This window comes from Lagenorhynchus albirostris, chromosome 3 (assembly GCF_949774975.1).
Source record: "Lagenorhynchus albirostris chromosome 3, mLagAlb1.1, whole genome shotgun sequence".
NCBI lineage: Eukaryota > Metazoa > Chordata > Mammalia > Artiodactyla > Delphinidae > Lagenorhynchus > Lagenorhynchus albirostris.
The window spans coordinates 37,018,800-37,033,580 of NC_083097.1; the positions used below are offsets into that span (position 1 = coordinate 37,018,800).

The 14,781-nt window shown below is 34.2% G+C and overlaps 1 protein-coding gene across 6 annotated transcripts in view; it reads left to right on the forward strand.

Annotated features, from left to right (window-relative positions):
• Positions 1–14,781, forward strand: part of MRPS30 (mitochondrial ribosomal protein S30) — a 66,519-nt gene that overhangs the window by 4,881 nt on the left and 46,857 nt on the right. For 5 of the 6 annotated variants that reach the window (XR_009539467.1, XR_009539468.1, XM_060142933.1 and 2 more), the window contains one exon: positions 1,495–1,656. Coding sequence is in view for 4 of the 6 variants with exons in the window: in XM_060142933.1 (XP_059998916.1) it covers positions 1,495–1,656 (162 nt within the window). In the remaining 2 variants the exon portion in view is untranslated. Of the gene's footprint in view, positions 1–1,494; positions 1,863–14,781 lie in introns of those variants that run through there. The other variant, XM_060142934.1, reaches the window with a different exon arrangement.

Sequence of the window (14,781 nt, forward strand, 5' to 3'; positions counted from 1 at the left end):
AGAGTAAGAGATAATAAACATGTAGTATTTTTAGCTAGTGGTGTTACTCTGGAGAGACTATACTAGATGAGGGGTAGAATGATTCATAGGTTGCAGGTATAAATGAGGCGTGGGGCAGAATCTATTTAAACAGAGTTAATTTAGGGGAGGTCTCTAAAAAAATGACATCTGAACAGAGACCTGAATGGTGAGGAGCTGCCTTTGCACAAACCTGGGAGAAGGACACTTCTAGGCAAGAGGAATGGCAAGTAACTCTGAGCTAGGAACGGACTTGAAGTGTTGAAGGAACAGCATGAAGGCTGATGAAGAAAGGGAGGGGGAGAATGGAAAGCGATAGGAGGTGAGAGAGGAAGCTGGAGGCATGCCATGGAGGACTTTTAGAGCCAGCCCATTGTGAAGCATTTGGATTTTGTTACAATACAATATATACCTAGATTACTCCTATATAAGCATCCGTGAGGAATTTAATACAGATTTAATTGCTGCCAGGCTCACCTTTTTCCTTTATATATATATATGTATATGTATACATATATGTATACACACATGTATATATATATATATATATATATTTTAACCTTACACTCACAATTGTTGACTTACGTTTTTGTAATAGAAATAAATGGATAAAGTAGGAATAGGAGTAGACAGAATCAGAAAAAGTAGAAGGAAACTTTCTTGAAGATACTAGAATGGCATTGTTCATTCATAAAAGATATTCTTTTCACAGTATAATTCTATATTTTAACAATACTGTTTATTGGCTATCTTCATTAAAGCTGATATAAAATATGTGTGGCAAAATTTATAAGTTACTCCTTGGCCCTGGCAGTTGGATTTAAAAGTATTAAAGCCAGTTAGCCTGGAACAAGAAGCAGCCAGAAAACTTGAGTGGTAAAGGTATTAAGATACCCTGGAACCTTATGATGACGTAAAATACACTAGGCAAAATGAAAGCAACTCATAAAATCAATTTTGAATTATAAATTAAGACACAGAATTCATCTAATTACATGGTTGAAGTTCTTAGAAAGTCAAGTTTTTTTCTGAAGGGCGTTTTTTTTGGTAGATTTGGTGAAGTAAATGGCCGTAATGGTTATTGGGTGTTAGATGCTGCTGGTATAAGGAAAATTTGAACATATTTGAGGTTGTGAGTAATCATGTGGTTAGTATCAGATGTAGGAGAGATCTGCATAGATAGAGCTTGCTGCTCTTCTTAGATGAAGTGAGTTAAGGTTGAAAGCTGATGAAGTCCAAAGTTGTTGAAAAGGTGTATCCTGAACTTTGGGGATAGTAGAGGGAAGGAAATAGTTCTTGATGCAGAAATGGAATATAGGATTAGAATGGAGAAGATAGGGAAAACTTCGATATCTTTAGGAATTTGGTAGGTAAAATATATAGGTTTTAGGAGGTATTTTATATCCTCTAATGTGTATGTTTTGTTTTGGTAAAATATATTCTGTATGTAAGTTTCAGCATAACTTTCTTCTACAGGATTCTGGAGTGAAGCAGACGTTACTCGACCTTTTGTCTCCCAGGGTGTGATCACAGATGGAAAATACTTCTCCTTTTTCTGCTACCAGTTAAACACTTTGGCGCTGACTGCACAAGCTGATCAAAATAACCCTCGTAAAAACATATGTTGGGGGACACAAAGTAAGCCTCTTTATGAAACAATCGAAGATAATAATGTGAAAGGTTTTAATGATGATGTTTTACTTCAGATAGTTCACTTCCTACTGAATGGACCAAAAGAAGACAAATCACAGCTGTTGGTAAACTAAGAAAAAACATTTGATTTGAGACTTTGGGAATACTTAAATTTCACTGAAGGAACAATAAAAGGAATTTTAATAATGAGACTTCTGTCAAATATTAAATGTACTGATTTTCAGGCAGATATTTCTTATGTTAACCTCTGATTAGACCTTTCATTTGGCTCAAAATACATCACTAAAGGATTTAATTTTAGATATCGTATGTCGATTAAAAATAATTTTACTTATATGTGACTAACTGATGAGACTAATTGAGCAGTCATCAATACCTGGTATTAACTGTGTGTGTAAGCTCATACTACTTGCTGCATACCACTCACTGCATGACAGGCCAGTAATTTGAGAGACAAGGTGTTGGCGTAAGGAAAAATGATGTTATTTGGAAAGCCAGTGAGCCAAGATGGCGGACTAACATCCTGAAGAATTATTTTAATTCAGGGTAGAATTCTAGCTTCTTTTATGCTAGGGAAGGGGGAAGCAGGGTGCCTGATAAGCTTGTGGACAGTCTCCTGACTGGTTGGTAATGAGATAACCAGGTGGTATTTTGGGAGTCAACATTAATCAGCCTTCTGGTTCCAACCTGGCTGGGGTGTATGTGCTTGTGGTCAGCATGTAGTTAACTTTTTCTACGTGGTGAGAATTTTACTATCTATAAAACAACTGAAGTGTATGGCTCAGAATATTATCTATAGCCCTCAAGGAGGAACTAAAGGTCTTTGACGCTGTTTTGTGGCTAAACTATTATTTTGTCTTGCTTGACTATTTTCCTTTGTTTCTGCATTGTCTCATTTCTCTGACTAAATTTGCTGTTTGGAACTCAGGGAAGGCCTTGGAGGCTGAAGCTTTTCTACAAACAAGAGGCAGGGGATATGGGGGTTCTGTACCCTGGAAGGCCCTGCAGGTCCTGCTCAGTTTTCTATGGTTTTAAAAGTAATATAAAGACAATTCAGTGCTTGAGAATATTTAGATGTTTTGTTATATTTTTTCTTTTTATTTTTTTATAATAATATCGTATAGAGTTTCAAAACCCTACACAAACCCCTTCAAAACATGAACAGTATTTTGCACATATAGGAAACTGGCACAGAGGAGTTAAAATGACTTTAATAAGTTTTCACAGATGATTAATGATATAACTGATGAATTCTATGCAACTTAGTTTCCTTAGAGCTTAGAAGTAACATTAATATAGTTCTGCTAGTTTCATTTGTTCTATCCCAAAGATTGGTAAACTAGGTTTGATATGTTTGAAAACCAATTGTCGGTAAAATTGTTAATCTTGTTGAGAATTAAGGTTCATTCAAACTATTTTTAGTGAGAAAAAACAATTACCTTTGTTATTGTTGTTGTTGTTTGGCCGTGCTCTGCGGCATGAGGGATTTTAGTTCCCTGACCAGGGATCGAACCTGTACTCAGTGGAAGCACCGGACCACCAGGCAATTCCCCTAATTACCTTTATATAACCATGCTAACACTTACGATTTTATATAACCTCCTGTTGTAGATATCTAAAATAATCCATTATTTACTGTAGTTAATGACAAATGCTGTTTTTTCTTTCTTCCTTCTTCTTTCCCTCCCTTCTTCCCGCTCTTTCAAAACAGAGGTCACAGTTATATGGAATAGATGCCTCAGCTAGAAGGGATTATTTACTACAAATGATTGCTAAACTGAAGGAATATTATTTGAAAGTTGTAATTCAGTTCAGGCAAGTGCCTCCTTTACAAGGCATTGTGCTAAGTGTTCCATCTTTACTTTCATTTTTTGCAGAATGCCATGTAATTTCACTCCACCATTCTTTTATTTAAGCTGTTTCCAAAGCTTGGAATACTGTTTTCTACCCCTGGTCCTGTTTATTCCAACCTGTCTGTTGCATTCTCACTCATCCTTCATAGAAAAATGCAGGTATAGAGGGAACAACCATATCAAGCTCCAAATAAAATATCTCTTAATCTTCACTCTCTAACTAATTGAACCTTGTGCAATTTGAGTTACCATCCTTGACTTCTGCCTCCATAAAACAAAATAATTTCACAAACTTGTCTAAGGATGAAATGAGCTAGTGTATGTGAAAGTGCTTTTAAAATATTATGTAATTAAAATATCGAGGGTTCAGTTGAAATACTTTTCTTTTCCTAAACAGATTGTAATTGATTGTCCCATCCTTTGAATACTTCTTCTTCTATGGTAGCACCTGTTTCATTGTTTCACAGCAATTTTTCTCATTACAATGGTGGACAACACACACATCAGACATACACACCTGTATGTACATGTCAGGACTTCATACAGCACTTACTATATTCTAGAGCATGGTCTAGATATTTTACCGATATTAGCTCACTTAATCATCACAACCATTTTGTGAGCTAGGGACTGTTATTCTCATTTTGCTGGTAAGTTAACAGGCACAGAGAGCCCAACAGCTTATTGCAGGTCACACAGCTAGAAAGTGGCAGGATTAGAATTTCAGCCCAGGTGGTCTGACTCCAGAGCCTATGGTAGATATTCCCCAGTAATACACTATAGATGTAGTCAGTGCTACAGCAGTGTATCAGTGGTATAAATTTAGATAAAGGAAATGTTAATACTGACTGATATGAATCATAGGAATGTGCCTTGGAGCAAGTAGCATTTGAATTGGTTCTTGATAGATGGCATTTTCCAAAAACAGGAGAGTAAGTGGATAGATCTGTGAATGAAGGTGAAAAGTTCAAGATTTACCTGGGAAGTAGGTGGTAACTTGCTTTACCCAAGTAGGGTGTAGTCTAAAAGCATTTCGAGAAAAAATTTATTTACTAAGAAACAAAATCTAATTGGTGTCCCATCTACATATAACACTGAACATCAGGAAACAGTATAGCAATGTTTAGACTTCTGGGGGAAACATTACATCAGAAGAAATCTGAATTAGTCAAGATAAAGATAGGTTAGGACAATTGAAAAAAATGTTAGAACACCCAAGTCTCTTACCAGTTCATCAGAAATGTATTTCAGTTGATTAGCACATGATTTAATAGAGGAACCAATGAATGGAGGAATCAAAATGAATAAATGTAATGAGTACACAAAGTTGTATCAGGCAAAAGTAGGCATAAAGCAGGGTTAGTACCTATAATTTCAAATAATTCAAGGCAAGAAAAGAAATCTAGTGTTAAAAGGTCATTTTATGTTATAAACTGTAATCAGTGTACAAAATGTTAATCTTAGTTTGAGAAGTTGGAGTAACTAAAAATGAGGAATAATGAGTAAAGGTGACTTAATAAAATTTGGTATCTTACAAACAGAATATATCTTTTAAAATGTGATAGAACATGTATACAAGATCATTTATTAGACCACAGAAAGTGTCAGGAAATTATTAAAAGTGGGAATCATATAGGTCGTGAACTCTATCCACACCGCAGTATACCCAGAAATTGTTAGTATAGTTTTAAACCAGGAACACCTAATCATTTGAAAGTGAAAGTATATTCCTCAGTGGTTATTGCCTGGACAGAATTTTCAATATAAAAATCAAACACTCCCAGAGCTATATCACAATCTAAAAGTGAGAGCTAGTTATCTTACTTGCCTTTTCATTTTTGTCAGATGTATTTTTATATGATCTGGACAGTTCTTCCTTTCCTATGCTTTGAGCAGGAAAGCATTGTATTAGTGTAAGTAAAACTTTAGACTAAAATACAAATCCTGCCTATAAAAGCTAGTGGAATATAGCCAAAATTATTCTGAATACATTTACTCCTAAGGATGCATGAAGGTGCTGTAGGAGAGAATCACTGAATAAACAATCTCTTCCTTTTGCAGTTGTCAACTAACTTTGCTTTAATACTTTTTGTTTTTGTATTAAAACACATGGAGTAGAATGGGAAAAGCCACATGTATTTTAAAAGATAAAACATGAAGTTCAGAGAAATTTTCACTAATCTCAGAACTCGGGAAGAGCATCATATCTTGCTTTTTGCAGTCTTACATTTGATTTGATGCCTGTTTACTAATATACTTAGTGGCAAATTTATAATGTTACGTGTTTATGTAAAGCAAGAAAATAAAATCTGTGTTTGCTAGAAGAGTTTAAAAAAACTAAAGAAAATCAGAAGAAGAAAATATAAATGTAGAAGACTGAATTGGAAGAGAAAGCAGACTTGACAAGTAGATGCACTAACTGGTTCTTTATCCTAGCCCCTCCCATATCAGTAAAAGAGTTAATATTCTAGTAAATCTAATCAAGAGGAAAAAAGAAAACATTTAGAATTGGAAAAGGGGAAGTAATATACTTGGTGGAGGCTCTAGATAGATAGGAAAATGCTATGTATAACAAATTTGGACATTTTCTGCTGAGAAATATAAACAAAATGATAAAGATAGAAAGCTTAAATAGACCATGGAAGAAACTGAAAATATTTCTAAGATACCTTCCGACAAGGGTCCAGAGCAGTACAGTTTATTGGTGACTTCTTTAAAATTTCCATGAAACAAAACTAAAGTTTGGAGTGCTACCCAATTCATCTTATTAACTCATCCTAATTTTTAAAAAAATCTCTAAAAACATACAGGTTAAATGCACATTTGTATATAAATGCAGAAATTCCAAATGAAATGCCACATACCAACTTCAACAGTAATTAAAAAATCCACCCTAATAGGGTAGAGTTAATCATGGAAATTCAGTACCAGATTGATGTTAGGAAATATGCTAGTAGCTAACATCAGTAGTTCAAAGGAAAAAAATAAGGCTTTTGATAAAATTCTTACTCTTGGTTAAAAAAGCAAAGAAAAATGGGTATTAATAGAAGTATATTTTAATAAGAGTTTTATGTTAGGCTACCCCCAATTTATGTTTAATGGTGAACAATAACTGATGTTCCCACTGAACTCAGGTAAGACTGCCAGCTTTGACCTTTATGTGTGGTTTGCTGATTCATTCCAGGTGCCTAGAATCGTACAAGCAAGCACTCCAAAGTTTGTTGAATAGATGTGAATTAATGAACTTAAGGTAGTCAGTCTTTCTAGTTTGAAATCAGGTATATCTCCTCATTTATGTGCACTTTTCATATCTCAGCAAAGTTACAGTTTTCTTTATGAAGATTTCCATGCCTAGATTTTTCTGTAATTGTGAGTTAATTTTTTTCATTTCAGTTATTTTTTATAGCTTCAAAAAAGGGCTTTGTAATAGCTGTTGTTGACTGCTATATATTTATTTTGTAAAAGGCCGTTTAATTAGCTCATTAAATCAGGAATTTTTTAGTTGAGTCTCATGAGGTATATAGCTCCAGTCTGTCTTGGGTTCCTCTGAAACTGCTTATCAGCACAGCTAATCATCAACCTCCATGTAGTAAAATCATTGGAGAGTCTCTGACTACTTCACTCAGTACATTTGTCACATTTGGCGTAGATGACCACCCCTTCATTCTTGAAGTGGTGTCTTTTATTGCCTTCAATGAAACATACTCCATTTTCCTCCTATCTCTTTGACCATTCTTTCACATCCCCCTTTGCTGTTCTTCCTCTAATCTTTCTTTAAATATTGGCATACCTCAGGGTTCTGCCCTAGGCTCCATCTTTTTTTATCCACCATCTTTCCTTAGATGACCTTACCAAGTTTCATGGATTTAAATATATTTATAAGCACATTCAAAATTGCAATTCTGTTTCAATTTTGTGTTTCATGTCTGAACTGTTAACGTCACCATTGTAAATGAATAGGTCTGAGTGATTAAAATTAGGGTGATTTTTCATTAATTTTTCAGTTTCATAAATTTCCCAGAAATACATATTATTTTTATAATAAAAAATTCACTTTAAAGAACCTAGTTCTCTTTCCTGAACGGACTCCAACATGGAACCACCGTCTTATGTCAAATTGTGCTCCACCATAAACAACTTTATTGTGAAATTGTATTTGGTAAAGCATTTCTTGAGTACATTTGTTATTTAAGAAAAGTTCGTTCAGTAAAATTCACGTAAGTTTCATCATACATATATTTAATTTATTCTAAATAGTTGATCCCTATAAACTGAAAACTTATTTATTAGATGCAAAGAGCTTAGATTTTTTTCTTGAGATATTTTAATAGACCAGTCAATTGCTATGCATATTGCATTTTATATTAAATTCTAGCACATTTTGGATAATGCTTAAAATAAAGCTGAGGTACGGTTAATTCACATAAAATGTAAGGCACAATAATTTTTTAATTACTCATTTACTATTATAGAAATCGGAAAAAATCGTTGCTTTGGACAGAGGCAGGAAAAAATAAGAAAAAGAAAATAAAAGGGAAAAAATTGCTACAGAGAATATTGAGAATAGAAATCAAAGACCCACGGGTGAACAACACTGACATTGGCCAATATTTGATTGGACAAGGTTGAATTTCTCATGAAAGGCCTTAGTATTCCAAAGTTTGGTAAAAAAAAATTTGTAAGACAAACAACAATAACAGTACAAAATAAAAAGCAGGGACTAATAAGACTCCACAAAGGGTGAGAATTATAGGTAATAATATTGCAAATGTACAGACGTGATCACTGTCTTGGTGTGTAATAAGCACACTGTAGACTAAAATTCAGCAATAGTTACTATCCAAATAAGCTTATCTCTTCATTAAATGTAGCTTATAAGACTATGTAACTTTAAGAGTATTCTCATAATTAGCCTGCTTTAAATAATGTTCTGGATGTCATCCTTAGAACAAAATTAAGCTCCATTTCTCAATCACATTTCTTTGTTTCTTTCCCTCTATGTAAAAATATGGAATTCTGTCTCAGGTCTTGATTACATTTTGTGTTCTTTGTCATCCTATAGAATTCTGCATTTCACTTTGGAAATTTTTGTAATTAACTTTTGACGCTTGAAATTGGCTTTTGAAACTTTTATAGTAGTTTGGACGTAAGTTTGGGGTTTAATGTGTAGGTTATATTTTTGGCTTTTTGCATCTTTAAAAGAAAGTTATGGTTATGAGATGATTTGTTTTTAAAATTATGTAAAGGAACTGCCATTGGATTTAAAATGCAAGTAATGTTCTCTAGAAATGAATTGAATTGATGGGAAGTCCAAGTTGATACATGCAAATGGGATATCACTTTTTTTTACCTTTTTAGTTTTTGGACAAAATAAATGAAGTTTTAAATTGGTGACATATAGCAAAAACTTATATATTAACCAGTTTAGAAAAGCTGAATACAGAAGAAAGTAACCATCTTTTATTTTTGTTTATTCTTTTTAATTAATTTATTTATTTTTAGCTATGTTGGGTCTTTGTTGCTGCACATGGGCTTTCTCTAGTTGTGGCGAGCAGGCTTTCTCTAGTTGCGGCGAGCAGGGGCTACTCTTCTTTGCAGTGTGAAGACTTCTCATTGCGGTGGCTTCTCTTGTTGTGGAGCATGCATTTTAGGTGTGTGGGCTTCAGTAGTTGTGGCACGTGGGCTTCAGTAGTTGTGGCATGTAGACTTAAGTAGTTGTGGCTCGCGGGCTCAGTTGCTCCATGGCATGTGGGATCTTCCCGGACCAGGGCTTGAACCCGTGTCCCGTGCATTGGCAGGCAGATTCTTAACCACTGTGCCACCAGGGAAGCCCCCGTCTTTTATTTTTGAATAGATAACTGTGTAAATGATTATAAACTTGGTGCTTTAATTCAAACAAACACCCTCAGAATGTTTTTATAAAAGTTGTGTATTGATATAAAGATATTCACACCTTTAGCATTTTTTAGATGTGATACATATATATATATATAAAATGGGAATTGTCATATTCATTTTTGCTATGGCCTTATGGCCTTATTCATCTTGTAGAGGTATATACTGCAGAAATATGTAACCAAATAGCGTTATAAATGAGCTACCTGTACTTTTTATCATTTTAATTCTAGGTTTGAATTACTAGAACCTGTCATGATCTTAGGAAAATGAAAGCTTACATGATGTTTAGCCACTTGGAAAGTATTTCTCTGGGTCTTCAGTTCATGTAAAACGTGACTTTTATTTGTAAACTAACAGTACTTTTGTTATAAGCACTTTATTAGGATCTTCTGAAGCATTCCAATAAGTTTCCTCTCTTAATCAGTAATTAATCATTAATCATTAATAAAGAAGGTGGGCAGGATTTAAAGCCAGAACGTACATCAGGGATAATTTAGTTTAGCAGCTGAGTTCTGTTTATGTCATTCATCTTTACCACAGACAGTGCAGGTTTTTTGTCTTAATTGGCAACATTAAAAGGGAGAGAGGTTTTAAAACATCGAGGTTTCAAGTTCTTTTGAAAAATAGTAAAATCTGATGACTCTAGGTTTACATTCTTTTGTGTTAACAATAAACAGGCTCTGGAACTTGTCTGCTCTGGGTCCCTTTAGAGGGGACATACTCTCTCCAGTTTGTCCCAGTCCCCCCACCACCCACTCCTCATTTTTACTCTCTTGACCAACATCATCTGTCATGCTTCACTAATTTCTGTTAAATGTTTTGTCTCTAAGGCATTGAGTTTATGACCCCTGAGGTCCGGATTACCATTAAGAACTTGTATTACTAGTGGTAAAATTCAACCTTTATAATTACTTTTCAGGCTTTAGGATCTCAGTTTTCTATCAACATACATTAATGATAAATTGAATTCAAATGAGGAGTTCAATTTCATTTGAGATAATTAAGTGAAACCTGGTCTTTGAGTGAAAGAAGATATATTAGTTACCTGGCAAAATACATGAACTTCTGTTCCCTACCTCTTTTGCTGAATGAAAGGCAAAGTGAAACCTGATTTGTTTTGTTTTGACAGTTTATTAATCATGAGGTTGGGAGAAATTTTGTCTATTTTCACAGAACCAAAGTTGGCAACCAGAGAATATTTGGACACTATATGGAGTATTTTGTTTCCCTTTGTAGTCTATGTTGGGTTGTCTACAGTATCACCCTCCCCAGTTGTGGAAGAATGGTTAGGATGCTCTTACAGAGTTGAGCCCTTATCAGACTAGAGAAGATGCCCAAATGGTGGTCAAAAACAGACTGGTTAGAATGCTGTGAAGTAACCTATTAAAAAACAAAAACAGAAACAAAAGAAACCTTTGACTTCTGTGTCCCAAAATGGTGGACTAGATTATTTGGTTCAATCTTCCTGCTATAATATCTGACTAAATATAACAAATATCCACTTGAAGGCACTTAGAGAGGTAACAAGGTAGTGAGTAATTGCCAGACTGATATCAGGAAGAAAATGAAAATCCAGAAAGGTGAACCTAGTCTTGGGTCTGCTTTTTGCTCTGGAGGGGGAATTTGTTAACCAAGAAGAGGAGGCTGAAAGGTTGAGTAGAATTTTAATAGTCTTGTGAGATGAGAAGGACAAGTTATAGCACAGCATCTCCAAGTTTGGGACTTGGGAAGAATTCCTTGGTTTGAGACCCTGAAGGATCACATTCAAGGTATAAAGGTGAACTAGAAGCAAACCATTCACATAGAATATAGCTTAGAATTGAGTCAACTAGATAGCTTAGAAAAATCTGAAGTTTTGAAAGTAGATTAACACGATCTGAGATTTTTAGTGCCCTGGGAATCTGAAAGATGCAAGTTTGGAGAAAGAGAACAGGTTCCTAGGTTTCAAATTATTTCTACAAAACTTTTTCAAATACAATATATCCATATAATAATTGGGCACAAGAGGAGAAAGACAGTCAGAATGAAAATCAGCAGAAACAATAGACAGTAGAAACAGACCCAAAGGGGCATCAAATATTTGGATTGTGAAATAGACTTTAAAATTAATGTTTACTATGTTCAAGGAGATAGAATAAGAGATTGAAAATTTCAGTATAGAACTGGAAACTATAAAAAATGTCATTGCAGATTTGTAAAAGAGCCAAATATTCAAGAACTAGAAAAACAAAACAGTAAACAAAATTAAGAACACAAAACATTGTATTAGTTATCTATTCTGCATAACATATAACTGCAGACTTAGCTTCTTAAAACAACATACATTTATTATCACAGTTTCTGTGGGTCTGGAGTTCAGCCATGGCTTAATTGGGTTCTCTGATTCAGAGTCTCACAAGGCTGCAATCAAAGTATCCGGTCAGGGGAAGGGTGTCATCTGAAGGCTCAGCTAGGGAAAGATCTGCTTCAAATCTGTGTGGTTGCAAGCAGGTTGTTGGACTGAAGTCCTCAGTTCCTCACTGGCCATTGGGTAGGGACATCCTTCAGTTCCTTGCCATATGGGCCTCTCCACTAGAGCAGCTTACAATAGAAAGAGCATATAGAGAGTCTGCTAACAAGACTGTTGGTCAGAAGGCCAAGTCACTGTGTCCAGTCCATAACCAAGGGGAGGGGACTGCACAAGGTCATGAATAGGAGGTGTGAATCATTGGGGACCAATGATTCTTAGAGTCTGCCCACCAAAGATTATAAATACCACTGAAGAGAGAATTCCTGAATTGGAAAGTCAGAATAAAATATCCATAATAAATGTTGTCTTCATAAACTTTTTTACTCCGCCATTACCAATAAAGAAGGGTTGATATTTACCCATGCCCAGAAGAATGGAAGTAGTGTGGAAAGGGGATAAATAAGGATATATGTTAATTGAATACATAGGAGCTTAGAAATAAGGAGACTATTAGGGAAGGAAATGAAGGATCAAACTAGGTATTTAGGAATCCCATTTTTTCTTGTTCTGGATGCCAGTGGGTACCCCATCTGTAGTACTCTTTGTAATGAGCTATACATAATTTGTGGCTTAGTGGATATTTTTGATGTTGATTAATAACATGCCAGTGGATATAAACTACTAGCCATAGCACATATTTTATCTTGCTCATTTTATTTCTGCACAGGATTTTTCAAGGTGCAAACATCATATTTCTGAGAAGTATACAATTTTCTTAAATAAATAGGTTTTTATTTTTTAATTGGCCATTACCTCATGGGAGGTGATATTTGTAAATATATTTCAAATTAGCATGCATTTCAGTAAATAAATTCTTTACATGTCCAAAAAAGCCCAACATGACAACTGTAGGTTAAGAACCAGTTTTAGTTTATCTCATAGGTGTTCTATCTTTGTTCAAGCTTAGTTATAATGGAAAAACTCTTTAATGTTGACAGAATTTCTTTAGAATAAACGATTAATATGTCTGAAAGACCAATTTCACCTGGCAAAATTGGAGAGGAAATAGTAATTTGGAAAACCAAGTTACTGTAACCTTTGATAAGCAAAGGCATCTATAATGTAAGTCATTATAGTATTTCTCCTTTTTAAGAATTCATAAATTTAATGGTCCTATCAGTTGCATGTTAGTTTGAAAATGATCTCGAGCTAGATTCATACTGAATAAAATCCAGAAACTTTCATCATAATTTGACTAGATGCACAGGAAGCTAGGAAGAAAAGGGAAAACATGGAGAATAAACTTCTTCATTCCAGGTACTATATTAACATGAAATCAGTCAACCTTCAACACCCATATTCATTTGAAACTTGATGACATTGTTTAGTTACTTATCATGCACTACCCAAGGGACATATAGATAAATATTTTAACATCCCTATGTAGAAGCATCCAGTAAGGTTTATGACTTTGTTTATATCAAATCATATCCTATGTATTAATTTTATCCACTTAGGTAGAGAATGGATAGGCTTTTGATTTAGTTTAGAAAATCAGATTTTCATATTGTTTTTTAGCTTCATTTTAATCTGTAGAATATAAGATTATTTTTGTTGTTGATGTGAAATATGTAATTATAGAAAATTTGAAAAACAGAGAAGTGGGAAAAATAATCTCATACTGTTAACATTTTGGACTGTTGCCTTATATCTATGCATTTTTGTCAACAAAATGTTTTATGTTTTTATTTCATAATCATCTTATCATATTACTGTAAGTTTCTATATTCTATGAATAGTCTTTTGGGGGTATTTTAAAAGGTGATTGAATAGTAACAGTATTCTGTTACTGAAGGAGAAATACTTAAACATGAAATTTCCACAATATTAAGTTCACATTCATTTACAGAGGAAAAGAATCATAATTTTTTCAGTTGTAAAAAACTTGAACATGATAATTCTTTAAGATTAGCTAATGTGGGTGTAAATATATTTAATGTTGGACTGGTTCACAAGTATGCAGATGATTATATCCTTTCAGTATATTTGCAAGATTTCCATATCTCACTACCTTAGTGTGATTCATAATTGGAAAAATAAAGGATCTGTGTATTTGGAAAGCCCTAAAGGAAGAAAAAATATCTATACAATTATCCTCTGGTAAAGTATAATTTGTTGAAACCTTCAGAACTAGGATTTTAAATGTCATTTAAAAGAACAATGCCAGAGAATTCTAGGTCTCAGGTTACCTGAAAATGTAAACAAGTTTTAAAATCGGTTTGACAGTTGGATCTGAAAATCTAGATTGAAGTCTTGCTTCTATCATTAACTAGCTAAGTGACTTAGGACCACTCAGTTTTTCTTGAATTCAGTTCCTTCATATAATAAATTGAGGGGATTGAACAAGAAGATCTTCAAAATCCCTCCTAACTCTAATGTGCGATGAATCATTCCTTCTAAGCCTGTCACAGCAGATGTGATTTGCCATTAACATTATTTTGTTTAATTTCTTTTTTAAACCTCCTGTTTCCAAATGACAAAATGGTAATGTTCTTGAGAGCTGGAGAGTTGTGTGGGGTTCAGCTTGCCCTTTCACTAAATTTCTTCAGTTGTGATATTTTTCTTTCATACATTTTCCCCCATGGCACTATCCCCTGAGGGATAGACTCATAAACTTTTAGAATAAAAGGAAATTTAATGGTCATCAAGTTCAACCCACGATTCAGTGCTCAAATGTCCTCTAAAACATTTGCACCAAATACTCGCCTCTGTGCCTGAAGGTTGAAGATTTATTACCTCCCAAGGCTGCCATTTTCCCAGTTTGTACTGTACTGATTACTAGACAAAGTTTATTTTGAGTTGAAATCTCTTTTCTGGTAGCTTCTTCCCGTTTATAATTGCCTATCTCAA